This window comes from Malaclemys terrapin, chromosome 1 (assembly GCF_027887155.1).
Source record: "Malaclemys terrapin pileata isolate rMalTer1 chromosome 1, rMalTer1.hap1, whole genome shotgun sequence".
Classification (NCBI taxonomy): Eukaryota; Metazoa; Chordata; order Testudines; family Emydidae; genus Malaclemys; species Malaclemys terrapin.
The window spans coordinates 44,157,328-44,176,382 of record NC_071505.1 but is presented as its reverse complement, the minus strand read 5'-3'; the positions used below and the strand labels follow the sequence as shown (position 1 = coordinate 44,176,382).

Sequence of the window (19,055 nt, the reverse complement as noted above, 5' to 3'; positions counted from 1 at the left end):
TGCCACAGGACTCTTTGCTGCTTTTACAGATCCAGACTAACACGGCTACCACTTTGATACTAAAGAGCAGGCTTATTCTTATGTGCTCACTCTCTGGTCCAGTGACTTTTTAAGTATTTATTCAAAGTGGATCAGCTTCAGCAGGAGAAAATGAGGAAGACTCACATCACTATATCCCATAAAACAGTGGTTAGTATAACCTCCTGAGAGGTGAGAGACTCTTGTTCCACTCCTTTCTTCCCCATCACATGTGGGAGAGACTGAAACCAGGTCTCCTATATCCCAGGTGCATGCTCTAACCATTGAGCTAAAAGTTATTAGGTGGGCACCACCTCCTCCTCTGGCCAGAATTTGAATGGCATCTGCTCTGGTTGGCAGCCTCTGAGCACACCTCTTGGATTGGGCCCCTCCTGGATTGGGTCCAGCTGAGACGGGCACTTCTCTGCCAGTCTGCCGCTGTTCGTGGATTGCACTGGGATGTAGGCAGCAGATGTCTAGAGTGAGGTTGAAACTTAGGCACCAAGGGAACTTTTGCAGCAAAACATTAGGCACCACGTAAGTTTAGGTGCTTACCGGGTTAGGTGGCAGCCACACAGGAGTTTTGTGGATTGCAGTGACACCTAAAACTGGGACTTTGATACCTAAGTACCTCTGTGGAATTGGCCCTTAATCTCCCAGGTATCAATCCAGTACTTTTTGTGAGTTTATAAATTCCTTTATTCAAAATTCCCAATTTAAAATATATACATTATTTTAAGGAGCACTCTGAGTTTGTGACAGGCTGTGTAGACCCTATCCAGCAACTGGCAGGGAGAGGGTTAACTCTCTCTCCATAAGCAGAATATATCACACAAGTGTCTGCTTTTATTACACGGAAGGGAATGTGGCTGGGCTCAGCTGGAGTGAATTACTCTGTCAGGAGGGACTATAAAAGGATTGAGCTCAGTAGCATTCCCCCTTGTTCTTTCATGGTCTGGGAGCTGACCTAGGATGAGTGGGGTGTTTGGCTGTTTAGAGCACTAGTTTGTTTTCTACCAGGTGAACTCTGGCTTTTATTTTGCTAAACATGAAGCATGTGGGTTATTTCTTCTTTCTTTGGCCCTTGGCTTATCTGACCTGGCACAGAGACTGATAAAAATAAAGAGAAGAGAACGAAAAAGATAATTAGAGCAGGGTTTAAAAAAAAAAACCTGAACATTGAAGCCAAGATGCTTCTTGCAATCATAATGAAAGGTTTCTCAAATATACTCACTAGAAAGAAACATAGGGGAGAGAGGTAAGCAAACAGTTGAGGTCATGAGGCAAAATAACAATAGTCATTCTCAGAAGAAATACTGTAGTGACTGTGTCAGGAATGGAAACAAAAACAGTGGACTTCTAATGAAGTTTTACATCTGAACATAGTAAATGGGGGCAGTTTGTGCACAACAGTTTATGCAAAAGGATCCACTGGCTTAATGGGGACATTCTTAATTGTTCCCTATATTATAACACCTGTATTGAGTAATTCCAGGGAGTTTCGTAGCTTTTATTATTTTAATTCCCTTGAATATAATGGACTTAGAATTAGTGTTAGGGAATAATTTGTTTCCTGCAAAGAGTTATTCCAGCATAAATATCACTGGCACAAACCATATTGTGTTTTGACTAGTTTTGCCTGGAGGACGAGAGAGGAAAAAAACACCCTGGAAATACTATTTTCCATTGAGAGTAGTGTTAGTAAGTGACATGTTAGAGTATTTTAATATGCCAGCTGCTCAGCTTGATCTAATATTCCATTTCAAACAATATGAAAATCTTTAAAGCAAGAACACAACAAACAAGGAAAAAGTCAGTGTTTTTTACCTGGTTGTTTCTTAAAGGGTGAGGAAATTCTGCTCACTATTTCAAGATTACTGATATAGTATAATTAGACGTTAACATATAATAAGAAAGTACAATGGTGCATAACTGGGATGCATTTATGACAGTTTGTATATGATAGTTTTTAAGAAGATAGAAGAAAACCCATACTGAAATTAGGTGCATGTTTTGGTAATTTACCCTTTTGTAGACAGCAAAACTAATAGTTACAAATCTGTTTAGAATCATTAAGATGCAATAGTAACAAACCTGTATGAAATCATACATAGTTCCAGTTCCAGCCATTACAGTGCTGAAATGTCCTAGTGCAAGTAGAGGCAAAATCAATTTCAAGGCCTTCAAAGGCTCTCTGAGCTTTATGCAGATTTGGGATCAGTTGGATTTGGGTCAGAAGTGAAGTAATTGTGGTGATCTCAGTCCAGTTTCCAATGAGTATTAGTTAATATACCACAAAACAGCACAATTACAGTTGTAAACAGCCCTGTGCATGCATAGTGCTAAAGTATGTGGTATGTGATTTTTTTAAAAAATAATAATTTGGCCTATTTGGCAATATGTGCTCAGGAGAAGTTTAGGAGAGGAGGAAATGTGTTGACCAGATCAGAACTGAGTAGGTTTGACCTTACTACCCTGTTTAATGTAGTTTAGTATACCATACTGTACCCTAAAGGAAATCTAAGGGATCAGTTGATTAATAAATGGAGTATACATGAAATTCCCATGAATATCATTGGGCCTAGACCAGAACACTGGATGGTCCCCCTACTGAATTGAGTGAGTACATCAGAAAAGAACACCCACAAACTTTGAAGAAGTTCAGTTTGGATCTGAGTCTGGATCTGAACTTCACAACTCAGGCCCATTTTTAGTTGCTGTACTTGGGAGTTGGCCTACACAATGCATTCCCAGCTGGGAATAGACATGTGAATGTAATATTTGTAAGGTGAACAAACAGCATATAAATAAAAAACAATCAATCTAGGGAAAGGTCTTTTTTTAGATGTTGTAGTAGCTTGGATTTGGGATCAGCTAGTGTATGTAACAAGCCTTATTCCATAATGGGGAGACTTAGTAAAGCCTGGAACTGGCTTCTCTTGCTGTATGACCTTGGGCAAGTCAATTAATATTGAATAGTACCTGACTCAGGACCCCACTTAGATACATCTTCCCAATTTATCAGCAAACCATTGATATCTACTCTCGGAGAATGTTTTTTTCAACCAGTTTTGCACCCACTTTATAGTAATTTCATCTATTTTTATGAGAATATCTTGAAGTGCAAAGTCAAAAGCTTTATTAAAATTGAGATAAATCATGTCTACCTCCCTACCCACCCCCCGGTCAGGAACTCCGTGAAAGAAGGAAATTGGGTTGGTTTGGCCTAAGTTATTCTTGACAAATCCATGTTGGCTATTACTTATAGACTCATAGGCTTTAAGGTCAGAAGGGACCATAGTGATCATCTAGTCTGACCTGCGCATTGCAGGCCACAGAACCTCACCCACCCATTCCTGTAATGGACCCCTAACATCTGGGGAAAATTCCTTCCCGACCCCAAATGTGGCAATCAGTTAGACCTTAAGCATGTGGGCAAGATGCACCAGTCAGACACCTGGGAAAGAATTCTCTGTAGTAACTCAGAGCCCTCCCCATCTAGTGTCCCAGGTGCTTACAATTTGATTGTTTAATAATTTATTCAATATCTTTCCAGGTATCAACGTTAGGATCACTGGTCTATAATTCTCTGAGTCCTCTTTGTTCCCTTTTTACAGATAAGTGCTATGGTTGCCCTTCTCCAGTCCTCTCGGACCTCACCTGTCCTCCATGAGTTTTCATAGATAATGGCTAATGGTTCAGAGATTGTTTCTGCTAGTTCCTTAAGTACCCTAGAGTGAATTTTATCAGGCCCTGCTGACTTGAATACCTCTAATTTATGTAAATATTCTTTAATCTGTTCTTTCTCTATTTTGGCTTGTGTTCCTTCCCTCTTGTTATTACTATTAATCATGTTAAGCATCCAGTAACAATTTTCTTTAGTGAAAACTGAAGCCAAATAAACATTAAACATCTCAGCCTTTGTGTCCTCTGTTATCAGCTCTCCTTCCCTGCTAACTAGTGGACGTATACTTTTTTTTTGCCTTTCTCTTGTTCCTAATGTATTTATAGAACTTCTTCTTCTTGCCTTTTATGTCCCGTGCTAGAAGATTGTGCTAGTCCTTTTACACTGATCCTTAGCAAATCATCCATGTTTCTGCTTTTGTAGGATTCCTTTCTGGTTTTCTAGTCACTGAAGAGCTGCTGGTGCAGTCATATTGGTCTCTTACTATTTTTCCTCTATTTCCTTTGCATCTGGATAGTTTGCTGTTGTGACTTTAATATTAATCTTTTTGAGAAACTACCGGCTCCCCTGAACTCCTTTATCCCTTAGACTTTCCTCCATGGAACCTTACTTACTAATTCTCTGAGTATGTGGAAGGCTGCTTTAACTTTAACCACCTGAATAGCTCCACTAAAGTCACTCTTTTGCTCTTGGAATCAATGGTGCTGGCCACATGCCTAACGTTAAAAATATGCATAAGTGTTTTCAGGGTCAGGGCCAACAAGACATATATTTTTATTATTATTTAGACTGTGATATCTTCCAAAATGTACTAGAAGTTTTCAATGCACAAAGGAAGAGGCAGAGTCTGCCCCAAAGCCAGGGCCGGTGCAACCCATTGGGCGACCTAGGCGGTCACCTTGGGCACTAACATTTGGGGGGCGGCAACCGGATCTTTGGCCGCCCCGGTCATTGTCGACATTTCGGGGGCGGGACCTTCCACCACCTCTGTCGGGGGCGGGACCTTCCGCAGCCTAGGGAGGCAAAAAAGCTGGCGGTGCTCCTGCCCAAAGCACTTACAATCTAGAGTGTAGATCCTACAAATGGATCTATCTGGGAGGATCCCTGCATGGAGCCCAATAAATTTCATAGTTGCATGGATCACTCGCATGAAACAGCTTATACACCTCTCCCCCCCCCCCCCACAATGGTGGTGTGAGAATAAAATCCATTAATGACTATGAAGCAGTGAAATACTATGGTGATGACTATGGCCATAAGTACCAGGTAGATAGATAACTTGCAGGACATGCGGGGAGGGGGGACCTAAATAAGAAAGTGGATATAAAGGGAAAAGTATTATATTATACTATAGTATTAGTCATCATGTACCACTTCCAGAATGTGTGCATATTAGAAAGCCAGGTAACAATGTCCATCTCTCTCTTTCATGCTAGTTGTTCTTTCCTCATCTAATGTAAAATGTTACCTCCTTTTTTTCTTAGTTCAATTTGTCTGAGAAGGAAATTTTGTAAAAGAAAACCAACCAAAAAATTGGTTTCCATAGAACCAAAACTGTGCAATACTTTTACCCCTCCCCTGAAACAGTGTTACAATGATATTAAGTAGGAATACTCTTTTTTATGGTGAGGCTACTCTGCACCGCACTGTTCCTGAAGCATATTTTACAGAGCTATAGTATTGTAAATATTGATTCATTATCAAATGGCATCGGAGTCACAACAAAAAAACTTTATTCTCATTGTCAGCTACTTGCCAGTGATGAGGATCCCTGAGCTGCCAATGAGTACGAGATCAATATTTCCAGTTCCAACCAGTACAATGCTGAAAATGTAGTAAGGACATTGGTGTGAAATAAGACAATGTTATTTTTAATATGTCTTGCTGCACCAATGTTGTTTAATACACCTCATGACATGTTGTGGTTTCATATAGAAAACAGTAGCTCTCTGTTGCAGGGTGCCACACAAAACATATACTATCTCAAACCTTGTCCATATCTCCCTTTTCAGTTCATTTCTGTATCTTGAAAGAGCTAGACAATCTAACCCCTCTATGCATACATGTCTGTGCTGTGTGTGTGTATATAATACACACACTATATATATAAAAAATATATACCTGTTGAAAAATTGTGTAATGACCATGTACGTAGTGACTACTATGTGCAAAGCCTTGGAATATTTTCTGTTAAAGAGGTAGTTAACTCAGAGTTGCCACTGAAAAGATCCAACTTGTCCTCTGATCTTTTGTCATTTTTTCTTTGACTTATTTATTGTTTGCTTAATATAACAAACTGAAAATTTAATTTTCCCTACATAGTATACACACAGTATAGAGCATCTGAGCTACAGGAGAAAAATACATTGGAAGGATTGCTAACTCTTGTACTCGTTATGTATATTCTACCAATAATTATCCAACCAAGCATTTATTCCATGCTCATCACCATGGTATCAGAAAATCTGAAAGTAAACATGATAAAGGATCTAGTTTTTGAAGTTAAAAATATATTTCATAACAATCAGATATCATTTTCTTAGTACAAAAAAGATTTTTAAAAAAGAAAACATTTTCCCCTGCCCTTTGTTTTGAAATGGAGGAAAAAAACTTTAATTTTATATTTAATTTTCAAATACCATAGCCCAAAATCATGCCACATTAATGTATAGTATCTCTTTTTAAAAATGGAAATAGTCCCCAATGACAACTTGGTTAATTTTTAAATGGTAAACTCAAACTGTTTACCAAGACTCAAGGCAACACAGTTGAAAGGCACATGCATGCTGCTTAAACTTATCACCAATGGCATTTTAAATTATCTGCTGTAGGATGCAATGCTGAGATAGATGACTAATTAGTGTCCACTTGCCAGTGTTTAGTCACCAAGTAGCTTGGAAGCACTAGGGAACAGCTTTATAACAATTTACTGCATCCTTCTCAGACAAGGAAACCATTTTGCAATTGTCAAATATAATTTGACATCTCTATAATATTGCTTCATGTTTGGCATTTTTGTTCTGTTGTCAAAACAGTTTCAGTACTTCACTAAGGGGATTTTTTTTTTTTTTTTTTAGCTGATCTCAAAAGGAAAGTATTCAACAGTGCATCTTGCTAGCACTGGAGAATTATCCTCATCTTCTACGTTAATTGGGCTGTTTAGAACTGATTTGTGAATAAATGGTATCTAGATAGCATGTTTTAGAGTTAAGGTGAATGGGGAGTTCACAGTTAGGCTCTCTGCATTTGGACAGGCATTCTTGGTTCATGACTTCAAGTTTGTTTTTTACATGCATAAGAGCTAGAAATACTTTTTTTTTTTTTTAATGAAATGTTGGAGTCTGATCCATCATATGCCTCCAGGAGATGACACCTCAGGCATGGGCCGTTAGTGCCTCTGCCTTGATCTAGCCCTGTATATAAGGATTCTGCTAATCTTGCTATTCCCAAAGATCTGCCAGCATTGCCAGAATTGTTATTTTTAATTATCAGAACAGCCCCCTGATGAGAGCACTTTAGAAATAAAATTACTCATAAACAAGCTAGGATTATCCATTCTTCGATGCTGATTGTGCAAGCCACTCCTCTCAGACCATTTCAGTGTCTCTGTGAATTCACATGGGCACAGGATTCCATTCTCATGAAGCAGCTTGCAGGAGTGGGGACATAGATCGTAAACTCTTCAGGAAAGGCCCACATTCCTCATATGTGAGGATGCCTAGCACACTGTGGGCACCCCTGTACTATAAGTAAAAATAATAAGACAGACTGGTAAGTGCTTTTCTGTCAAAACTGTTTTTTTTTCCTGTGGAAAATTGGGTTTTTGACTAAAGAAATTTATTTTGTGAAAATTTGTGTGAAAAGTGCCTGCTTTCCACAGAAAAAATAGACTTTTCATCAAAAACTAAAACTCACATTTTTGGGGGTTTCAGCTGAAAATTCAAAAATTTCACTTAAGAAATGCTGCTATAGTGCCATGGAGTAGTTGCTGTTTGACTTGTCATGCCCTCCTATCTTCTCTATAGGCTGGTTTCCCCAGCTGAACTACTCCTCCCATGACCGAACATGGCCTGGAACTCCCATGATGCATCACAGCAGCTCAGCAAGTTCCAAAAAAGTCAAAATTTTCCACAAGGGCAGGAGGAGGGAGAGAATTTCAACCGGTTTTAGCAGTGAGGTGAATCAGAGAACTACAGATCAGGTGACCTGGGTTCTTTTCCTGACTGCCACAGACTCATTGTATAAGCTAGGTCAAATCTTTTAGCCTTTCTGTGCATAATTTTCCATCTGCAAAATCAGAATACTTATACCCACTTTTACAAGTCACTTTAAGGTTCTAGGCTGAAAGCTCTTGTATAAGTGTAAAGAATTACTATTTTATTAGAAACTTTCTATTTGAGAAATGTTTACCTCAGCCAACCTGGCAGTCCTAGGGGCAACATAGTGCACTCCCATATGGAGATGTGAGTTTGTCTGTCTTGCATTTTAGGTTAGGAAGACCTGAGCACATCAACCCTTGAGAGGAGGGAGTGCTTTCATTGTTTGAGTGATCACTCTGGCCAATGCTTGGAGCACCATTCATGGGCTCTGGAGGGAACCATGTCCATCACTATTCAGCAGAAGAGATGGTTATTGCAACATAGGGCCTCTGAAGGCCCTATGTAAAAACAAGGAGAAAAATGGTTTACAACTCCATACAGAATCTCTCTAGGTTGGAATAAAATTTGGGATAATGCATACAATGCTCTGGATTTTGCTTCAACAACAATCTATTGTATTATTAGAAATTTCAAAATCATTAGGCTATTTTTAAGGTCAAGGTAAGGGTGTAGATTTATCATAGCAATTGCCAGTGTCATAGAGTCCAAGAACTGCTTTTCTTGCTTCCCCCATCTGCAACTACGTGTAAGTGCATGATTGGCTGGCTGGCTAAATGAATGGTCAGATGAACAACTGTATACTCTTCACTGAGAGTCTTAAGAGAACAGCCTTTGGGGCTGTGCATGAAGCTACTATTGAACATAGAATTGGCATTAATCATGATAGGAATCAAGGGAACAGTTCCATGAACTCACCATGGAGATTGGAGGAGGGAAATTGTTAGACCACTTTGGCAGCTTAGGCGAACAAATAAAGAGCAAGAACATCCCTTATCCACTAACATTTAGGATAGTGTTTGTGAAAACTAGAGATGGTCTAATTCAAAAACTCAGATCGAAACTTTGCGGATGAGTTTAACAATCCCCAGTGAAAGAAACTTGGGCCTGAAAGGAAAAAAGGGACAGGGATAAGTGTTCCCAGGGGGCATGAAGTTCCTCCATGTCCAAACCAAACCTGGTTTTGACAAAGGCTACAATCTACATCTGTGATTTTTTGTGGGGTGGAGTGAGAGGGGGATTTGCCATTCTTTAGTTGGAAATTACCTTGCCTTTTCAAAGGAACACTATCAAGTTCATTTTAATGGCCTGCCATTTATTTTACTACATTCTTTGTAATGCCTTTTCATAAGTTTGAAAAAAGAAACACTACTATTCCTTTTTCAGTAAATAAAGAGGAAGTTATATAAGAAAACCCCACACAATATAGGACTTATATAGAGAATGTAAGTGAATTGGAACTGTATGTTTGTACGCAACATGTATGTAGCAATATAAAAATGAGTTTTCTAATATCAGAGGGGTTGCCATGTAAGTCTGTATCCACAAACACAACGAGGAGTGTGGTGGCACCTTAAAGACTAACCGATTTATTTGGGCATCTGAAGAAGTGGGTTTTTTACCCACAAAAGCGTATGCCCAAATAAATGTTAGTTTTCTAATGGTGTTTTATGCCCTCTAGTGGGTTTTGAATTTATTGCACTTATTATGCCTGAAATGCTGGTCATTTTTCACTGTTTGCTTTAACAATGTTTAGTCTGTGTAAAATGCATACACTAGATTTATTCCTAAGTAATATACCCTACACATTTAGAAGGATGCCTATTATGCCCAGTTTAATTCTTTCTGGGAGTTTTCTATCACAGCCTAACCTTTGTTTAACATTTCCTTCTGTAGCAAACGTTACGTTCCTAAGACATATTTACAGTGTTAAGCAACCACAAAAAAGATTGCTGAGTGATAGCTGCATGCAAGTGATGTTATTGCACCAAAATAAAAAAATTACTCTTCTGTTGCACTTTTAAAAAAAAAAAGACTCTCTTGACCAGATAAATAATTGTATGTGGACTATGCGGAAGTGTCTCTCTTCTCCATTTAAAATTTTGAGCATTACCCTCTCCACTCACATCACGGAAAAATGACAAACATGATTTTTTGAGTTGCAATGCAGAACTATGACATCTCCGTACTCGATGTAGGGATTTCCACAGCTTCCGCCTTAGACCCATCAGAGGACCAGCCTGAGAAAACAGTCTGCATGAGATTCAAAATGGGTCAAAGAATGGTGCTGTTAGCCCACAATGCCACAAATATGGACAATATTGTCTGATATTTCTTGAAATGAGGCCATGTCAATAAAAAATATGTTCCACCCATTAGGCAGAGTAACTGATGTGCAATGACCACTACTGACAGCGCTAATAGGTATTATAGATGGATGGATACATTGATAGACAAATACTGATCTACTAATGTAAATGTTACAGAACACCCCACATTAATAATCCCACACATTACACCAGTTGTGGGAATTCCCTGATGCCCATGTTATCCAAGATGCCATAAATTTAGTTGTTAGCTTGTAAAAGGTACAGTCCTGGCTCCCATGTTTCTCATGCAAAACCATAGGAAATCACACCCATGTTCCTCAGACCACCACTTAGAAAGGTCCAGTGGTCTATCAGCATAAGGAGACAATCCATTAACTTGATATTATCCCTTACAATGAGGAATCAGACATGGAACAATGGTCTGTTGTTGAACACAAGATTAAAGCTAAATTTCATCCATTTCCCAAGAATTATTCATTTGATAATGCAGTTTTGACTTCTGGTATGATATAGCTTAACTGACACACCACAAGTGCACATCTAATTTGTCATATCCTTTTCACTTCACTTTCCTCGATAATAAAGCAGAACACATGTGAATAATACAGGAATCAGTGGTACTATTTTTGTTCAGTCAGCTAAAGAATACAATCTTATGATGTCCTTTTGTTATGTTACAAAATTAGGTAGAAAGTTAATACAAATAATGAGGACCAAAGCATTGACTAAGATATGTTCCACAATAATAGGTTCATATGCATTATATGCAATTTTGATAAAGAGACTTGCAAAAATTGCAACTGAAAAAATGTGGAGAAGGAAAATGCACTCACTATTATAATTTGTATAACAATAAGATGAGAGAGAACCAGACATTAAGGTTTTAGCTACTACCTATTTTGAAAAAAAGGGCTTCCATTTTGTTGTATTTCAGTGACTTCAAGATCAAATTTGCTCAGTTGTCAAGTAACAAGATAGTTTTCCCACTTTATAATACAAGTTTTACAAAACTCAGCCTCCCTTCTCTTCACTTCACTTGGGCTTGCAGAGACAACCCATGACTACAGATAGTGGGCTGGGGGCAGAGTGAGGGCAGCCAACTTCAGCAGTGTTACTGAGCATGCTCAGTCCATGCCAAGGAGCAAATCTGAGGGGACACATGACCCCACATGCCTCCCCACACGTTGCCTCTGCGAGGTGCCCACAGTTCTTCACTTCTTCTGGTCCCTTGCACGGGTTTCTAGGTCTTGAAGTTTCAGTCCTTTTCTCTTCAGACTCCTCTTGACAGAGCTTTCCATCATATCCTCAGTCTTCAACATCCTTTCTTGCTGTCATCTTCCTCCAAAGATTTCTTTACTGGCTGTTCTTCCATTCTCCCATTCTTTTCACATGTCCAGCCCACCTCAAAGGTGTGCTCTCCAGCCTATCTATGATTGAGAGTCCTAAAAAGAACAGGAGTACTTGAGGCACCTTAGAGACTAACAAATTTATTTGAGCATAAGCTTTTTCTTATGGAGATATCCAATCTCCTAGAACTGGAAGGGACCTTGAAAGGTCATTGAGTCCAGCCCCCTGCCTTTACTAGCAGGACCAAGTACTGATTTTGCCCCAGATCCCTAAGTGGCCCCCTCAAGGATTGAACTCACAGCCCACTTCATCAGATGCATAGAATGGAACATATAGTAAGAAGATATATATACATACAGAGAACATGAAAAAGTGGAAGTAGCTATACCAAATGTAAGAGGCTCATTAATTAAGATGAGCTATTATCAGCAGGAGAGTCCTAAATTCATCTTTCCCCTAATTTCTTCCATATCTCATTATCACAACCTGCTTCATCAAACTCTTTGAATAATCATTTCTTTTTAATTTCACTTGTACATCCAACTTCCACCATCAGCTTGTTCTCTGAAAGCACCCAGCTTATCACTTGTTCTGCTACATGTTACCTCCATTGACTTAATGAAACAGTCTTTTAATTTCCTTCATTCTTCCTCCACTGACTTCATTGTTGCTGGCAAAGCATGAAAGCCTTCCTTTTTTTTTGTGGCAGAACTGTTCCTTTCTCTTGACCTCCCCCACTTCCCATTTCTTCCTCAATTTCATCTTCTCTCCTGATTTCTCAGGTTGCATTGTTCTGACACATATTCACTCGGTATAACCTTTACATCTTTCACCATTTTCATATGTTCTCTTCTTATCAAAATATAGTACACCTGGGCTTTAGTTTTTCCACTGTAGTATGTCACTAGGTGGGAGTCTCTTTTTTCAAGCTATGTATTCGCCACTGAAAAGCCATTAAAAAACACCACTCAACCTACTTCTCTTCTTTTGCATTTATTGTACCAAAGCCAAATTAACCCACCACTCCTTCTACTGGGCTCCCTTCAGCAACGAGGCAGTTTAAATCACCACTGACAGGTAACAAGGTGTTACTCTCAACCATAACCACCACTTCTGCCTGCTCATTTCTAAAGCTCTCCTTGTCTTCCATAAGTCTGCCTTGCTGTGGAGCATATGCTGACATCACACATATAATCTTACTCTCTATCATCAATTCTACTGCTATCAATTGGTCTTTTCTTTCTACACCCTGAGCAATCTCTGGCCTTATGATGATGGCTACCCCCATTCATTTTTTTTCCTCCAGACCAAAAAAGTTGAAATCCATCTTTCAAGATTTGACTTTTGCCTCCATGCCACCTCGTTTCCTGCAGACATAGTATACAGATTTTCATTCTAGTCATTGCCTCAACCTCCTCTCCTAACCTATCCATAATGAACCTATATTCCAGGTCACAATTCCCAGGTCTTTGCGAATTTGTTGCTGTTGCCCAGAAGATAGCACATTGATTGCCCCGAAAACATTAGCATGTTTTAAATGACTTGTGTGAAGAATCCATGACACACAAAGAACCTCAGTAGCTAAATAGCCCTCTGGCACTGCCCCACTTTGCTGATCTTGCAATATTACAAACCCTGACATTTGAAAAATCAAGCTGTGCTTTCTCTGGTTCATGCATCATCACTAGTAAAAAAGAAAGTTTCTTTGGGCCAAATTATGCCCTCATTTATACACTGTGCAACTCCATTGTCTGAAGTCAGTGATGTATTACAGATATAGCAGCAGATTCACAGAGCTATAATCTAGCCACAGGTGTGTATAGAATGGACTTCCCTCTTGAACAGTCCCTTGCAAGTCTTCTTCCTTTGGCAAAAGTCAGTATGGGAGGATTGAGGCTTCTTAAATCCCTCAGAATTGCATTTTCCAACCTCATCTGTGATCAGCTTCATGTTCTACTTCCTTCGACCTCAGCTCTATAAACCTTCTTCTGCACCTTGCACATAACCCCACGATTGCAGTCATCCTCTTCTCATCTGGTACAAGACTGCAACTTGCCAGGAACTTCTACATATCTCCTCATTTGTGACAAAATCAAACCAATGGATGTTAAGAATACACTGTAACTTTCAATACTGAGAACTGTTTAGTTTCCTTTCCTCAGCTGTTTCTGCTCCATGTAAAAGTTGTTATTACTACCGCATTGAATACTTGTATCTTAGTTATCACACACCATCACGCCACCCAAATAAAGTCCTTTGAAGATATTGAAATGCCATTCATGCAAGACTGGTCCGATGTGTGACTTCTTCAGATATAGAACCTTCTGCTGTCAACTGACTACCAGACAGATAAAACTATCCACCCATTCAGTGTAATTGCCATATACATGCAGCATCAGCAGGTCATTTCCATTTTATAGGAGGCATGCTTAGCTTTGGTTAATCAAAGTCCCATAGATTCTGCAGTTTTTAGCAGCTCTTCCAGCATTAGCTGTAGTTGGTCAGTAGTCAGCCCAAGTAAGACAATATCATCCACATACTCGAGATCCTCTAACGATGAATCTTTAAATTTCCCACCTCCTACTTTGGCCTCAATCAGCTTTGTCATCAAATAGTCTATTAGAACATTAAATAATGTAGGTGATAGAATGCATCCCTGGCATACTCCCAAGTCTACTGAAAACCAGCCTGCAATTAACAATCATTTATCTTCATATGGCTAAATGTACCGTGGTACAATTCCTCCATTGGGCACATTAAGTCCTCAGGCACACCAGACAGGCATAGCAGTATCCACTGAGTCAAAAGCGGTTGGTAATCTGTAAATGTGGTGATAACTTCCTTCTCTTGCTCTAGTCATTTTTCAGTAAGGTTCCACAGAACATATATACCAAGGATTGTAAATTGAGCTGTATAGAAACCACACTGAATGTAAAATTTAGGAACTTCAAAGTCTCAAATACACATTTCTGGATATGTCTTTCAGAGGCTTTCTGAATACACTGTGCCATACCATTCCACCGTTGATTATGATCATTCTCACAGGCCCTCATGACTGCTCATTCAAGACATTGCTTTTCCTCTATTGCCCATTTCCTCTTCCATTCACTGACTTGATTCTGACCTTCCAGTGCATCCATTCTGCACCATCCCTCTTTTTTTCTCACTCATACTTTGATGGCATCATTTGTAATCTAATATTGCTTTTTCATTCTCTTTAGTCCCAGTTGTTCTCCAGCAATCTCTGTGATAGAATCCCAAAATAAAGCCCATTCTTCCTGGGCGTTAGACAGCTGGTAATCCAATATAGAATATTTGTTGGAAATTGCTACCCATGTAATTATTAGCAATTGCTTCATCATGAAGCTTATCGACATGTAAACGTTTCAATGCAGTAGGTACCAGTCTTTGGAACTTTATTAAATGGAACATCATCATCGCTGTTAGGAGTTGATTATCAGATTCCAGAGCAAGATCAGCACTCCTAAATACACATACATACTGTTTCCAAACTAGAACATGATCCAAGGTTGTATTGTCACCCAATGGATATTGAAAAGTAAACGTATAGCAGTTCTTGTGCTGAAACCAGGTAGGCATTAAAAATAGTTCATGTGGGGAAGCAAATTCTAATAGATGAAAACAATTATCTGATCTCTCCTCCGGTAAACTGTGTGGTCCCAGTACTAGTTCAAATCCAGTTCTATCATGGCCAATTCTCATGCTCATATCTTCTAAGATGACCATATGAAGTCAGGGTACATACTAGATACAACATTCTCTAACATGGTATAAAAAGCATCTTTTTCAGCATCAGGCCTTGTGTCATGTTGAGCATATCCACTAATAACTACCATACATCCTACCTTCAAACTCAAAATGATGGCTATCAGGCATGGACAATAAGCCTGTCAAGTCAGTTGTGCAGATTGCGCCACAGGGACAAAATCAAAGCAACACTAGTGTGCCCTACAGATGTGTCATTAGGCATGCAACAATTGAAAGGTCTGACTGCTACAAGTCAGAGTTGTGCAGTCAGTGTTTAAATCCCACCATGTCTCCTGCATGCCACATACAACAGTCAACCTTTCCAGTTCTTCAGCCAGGAGAGTCCTCTTTCCGACCGCTGTTTATGATCAGCCATTTCATGGTCCATCCTCAGATACTGATGTTGCTTCAGAAGGGGACATACCATCTTTATGTCAGGTGCTTTCCTCCCATTTCTGTTTATGGAAGAATCATCATCATATAGTGTGAGTCCTCTGCATGCAGTAGAAGATTTAGATGAATCCTGAAGCTTGGTTCCGTTGTGAGTAGTAGATGAAACTGCTGAAGCAGATAAAGCAGATGAAATTGCTAACATTGTGTGTTTTCTTCTGCATGTCAAAGCTAGAGATGTTTTACAGGGATGGCTTGCCAAGCCATTGCCCAACCCTCCCACTTTATCTGGGCTTGTTCCAGCATTAGGAACAAAGACATTGTGGTGTGGTTATTACAGGTATAACTGAATGTAAAATTTGGCCCTCCAGCTGGAACTTAGTTAACTATTTTGTTGTGGCATGTACCAGAATAGAAACCAGGTCCCATAGGATAGTAGACCTAAACCGAATAAATGTAGGAAAACCTTTAGTTTTGTCACAAAACTGAGCAGCTATGATTCTGACTACCCACAGGGTTGATTAAGAAGCTGTCATTTCTACATAGTCACTCTTCTGAACATAAGTACACTTTAACATCTTCAGCACAGTGTTTATCAGCAGGAGAAAACTTAAATTAGACAAATTACTGCCATGCACAAATTACAGCTATCAATAAGGTGGAGGATATTATTAACACTAACTAAGGGCCAAATAAGATTATAGTTGGAAAATGTTTTATTGTTTTTCCTTATTCAAGTAGAAATAGGAAAGGTAGTCAGAACTGGGATACTTCATAGCTGAAGCTAAATCCAGCTCTTTACTGTCATTTAACACAACAGACACAGAGAAACATCTTCACTATACAAACAATCCTAAACATTTTATTTCCAAGTTTTATATAACTCTTTGGAATACTATGGAAAAATATCATCCTGTGTCACAGCCTTGGAATATATACATGGCTGCTGAAATATTGGAAGCTGACTGGCCTAGAGTCCTTGCTACCATTAACATCAAACTGCAGTAGACTTGCACAAACATACAATTATATTACCAACAGAGTGTTTTATTCCACAACAAATGCAAACAAAAACGGAGCCAGAACTGCCTTCTAACTGTCCACAATGTTCCATTAGTGACAATGGGAGCTTTTAGTTGCTTTGCACTTTTGAAAATCAGGCTCTTTATTTAGGTGCCTAACATGGATTTAGAAACCTAACTTTAAGCACCATCTTGAAATTTTAGATCATGCATAAGTATAAATAAGTCTTTCTAAATATGTAAATATATAGGCTATCTGATGTGTGTTGTGTTGTACTGGGGGGAAATATAAAGATTATACCCCCCCCCAAAATGTAAGGTGGGTGCTGGGGACACCTGTATTGTGAGATACCGCTGCTAACTTAATGGAAAGTATGGGTCTCTTTCTGGTCTCTTTCCAGTCCTAAAGTATCCTGCTCCTCACACCATCCGCATTTAGTCTTTAAAAGATAGAACCCATCCTATGCTACTCTTTCTACCCATTTTTGCAGGATCAGTATTGGTGTCACTAGTTTTTAACAAATGTGATTAACAAAACTAAAACTACAGGAGGTGTTTTAGTATCTATCAGTGTAACATACCGTTTTATATGTTGTTCTGGCCCGGTCTTGTAAAGCCACTAGACAGTTCTTTTTAGATAAAATAAGTATGGTCATTACCATCATTACATAGGTTGTTCCGGGCTATAATATCACCTGCTTACTTGATTCCCTCCATTAGCACTTCATTTCTTACCCTATAAAATCAAGCCGCTTCGCCTCACCTTAAAGGCTACTGAATCTTGCCCTGACACATACCTCTGCTCTCATTTCTACTGATATCCCGTCCTGCTCCCTATGCCGTGCCCCCATCTCTGTGTTACTCGTCCCTTCATCTCCTTCTCTCATTCTTGGGTTTGGACCTGCCAAGTGCCTAGAAGAGTCTCCCTGTTTTCACCCACCTCTCTCTTATCCTTCAAATCCCTGTGTAAAACATGTTTTATTCTTATCAGAGCAACTCCCAAACATTGCCTCTCCTGCAATGTTATCCTACAGCTTGCTTTGTGTTTGGTCTTGTCCTATGTAGACTGTAAGATCTTTGGGATTGGGAGTGTGTCTTACCTATGTTGTGTAACATGCTATGCAAATTTACAGTCCTATGTAAATGTTTAATAGTAATTAATAACCCAACCAAATTAAACAGCAAATGTAACTTAAGGATATTTAGCTTATTCTTGAACTCAGTAACACTCAGTTACACATTTTGCGCTACAATACAACAAACTACTGGGTGCAGAGAACAGAATCCTCTCTATAAGCTGTCAGTTGAAGTTCCTCTAGATAATTCTTAATGTTGCTGTATTCCTCCTTTACTAGAAAACCAGTATCTAGCATCAAAAAGAGGTGTCTGCAAGTCCCAGCAAGTCTGTGGATTGCCAGGAGGTTTGAAGGAATGAAAAAATATTTAGATCCAGATCTAGGAACTGTGTCAACTTAAGCACTAAATTAAAATGGAAATGATTTACGTACATACAGCACATAGACATACAGACAAATGTATATGTGTATGAAATGTTCTTTGAAAATTATAGTAAAAATAGTTTCTAGCTAGTTTGACTTTAAATCTGATACTTAAGAGTAGTTAATGTTTTTAAATAGATTTTGTTTTCTTTAACCCAGGTATGGTGACATGGTGCCGAAGACAATAGCTGGGAAGATTTTTGGTTCAATTTGTTCCCTGAGTGGGGTCTTAGTCATTGCTCTGCCAGTTCCTGTAATTGTCTCCAACTTCAGTCGTATCTACCACCAGAATCAACGAGCAGACAAGCGCAGGGCACAAAAGGTGCGCTCTCACTTCCATCCCACACTCTTGATTTGGTGCGAAGTAGATAACAGATGGCTTTTTTATATGCTGTGTGTCATCCAAGGGAACATAATTTATTACTAGGAGGGCTGCTATACATTAATGATAGCAGGGGCCCTAAGGCAAATTTACTAATTTAAAAGTACATTTCACTTTTTTTTATGCAAAAATTGCTCCTTTCTTCTTCTTGTTAATGTCCACAGATCCACTACAATGGGTACTTTAGCCTGCTTGGAGCTTGGAGGCAGAACCAGCCCTGTCAGCCACTGGGAGTAGGGAAGTACCTTGCTTCCTGATGTTCCCTCCAGGTTTCTCTGCCTCCACACTGGCCAGTGGCTCAGCCAGACCTCCCTGCAGATTTCTCAGGAAAATTCTAAATTTATTTTAATTTTTTAGACTAACAATTTGGTTCTGTCTGATTCCCAGTCATGTCCCAAGGCTGCATTTGCTTTTGGGGACATTGTCCTGTCAGCTCTCCTTCCCTTTCTGGGGCATT

The 19,055-nt window shown here is 39.2% G+C and overlaps 1 protein-coding gene across 2 annotated transcripts in view; it reads left to right on the top strand.

The window, feature by feature from the left end:
• KCND2 (potassium voltage-gated channel subfamily D member 2) overlaps positions 1-19,055 on the top strand; it is a 440,517-nt gene that overhangs the window by 379,541 nt on the left and 41,921 nt on the right. For both annotated transcript variants that reach the window (XM_054023461.1, XM_054023452.1), the window contains exon 3: positions 18,376-18,538. In XM_054023461.1, the coding sequence (XP_053879436.1) occupies positions 18,376-18,538 (163 nt within the window). The remainder of the gene's footprint in view (positions 1-18,375; positions 18,539-19,055) is intronic.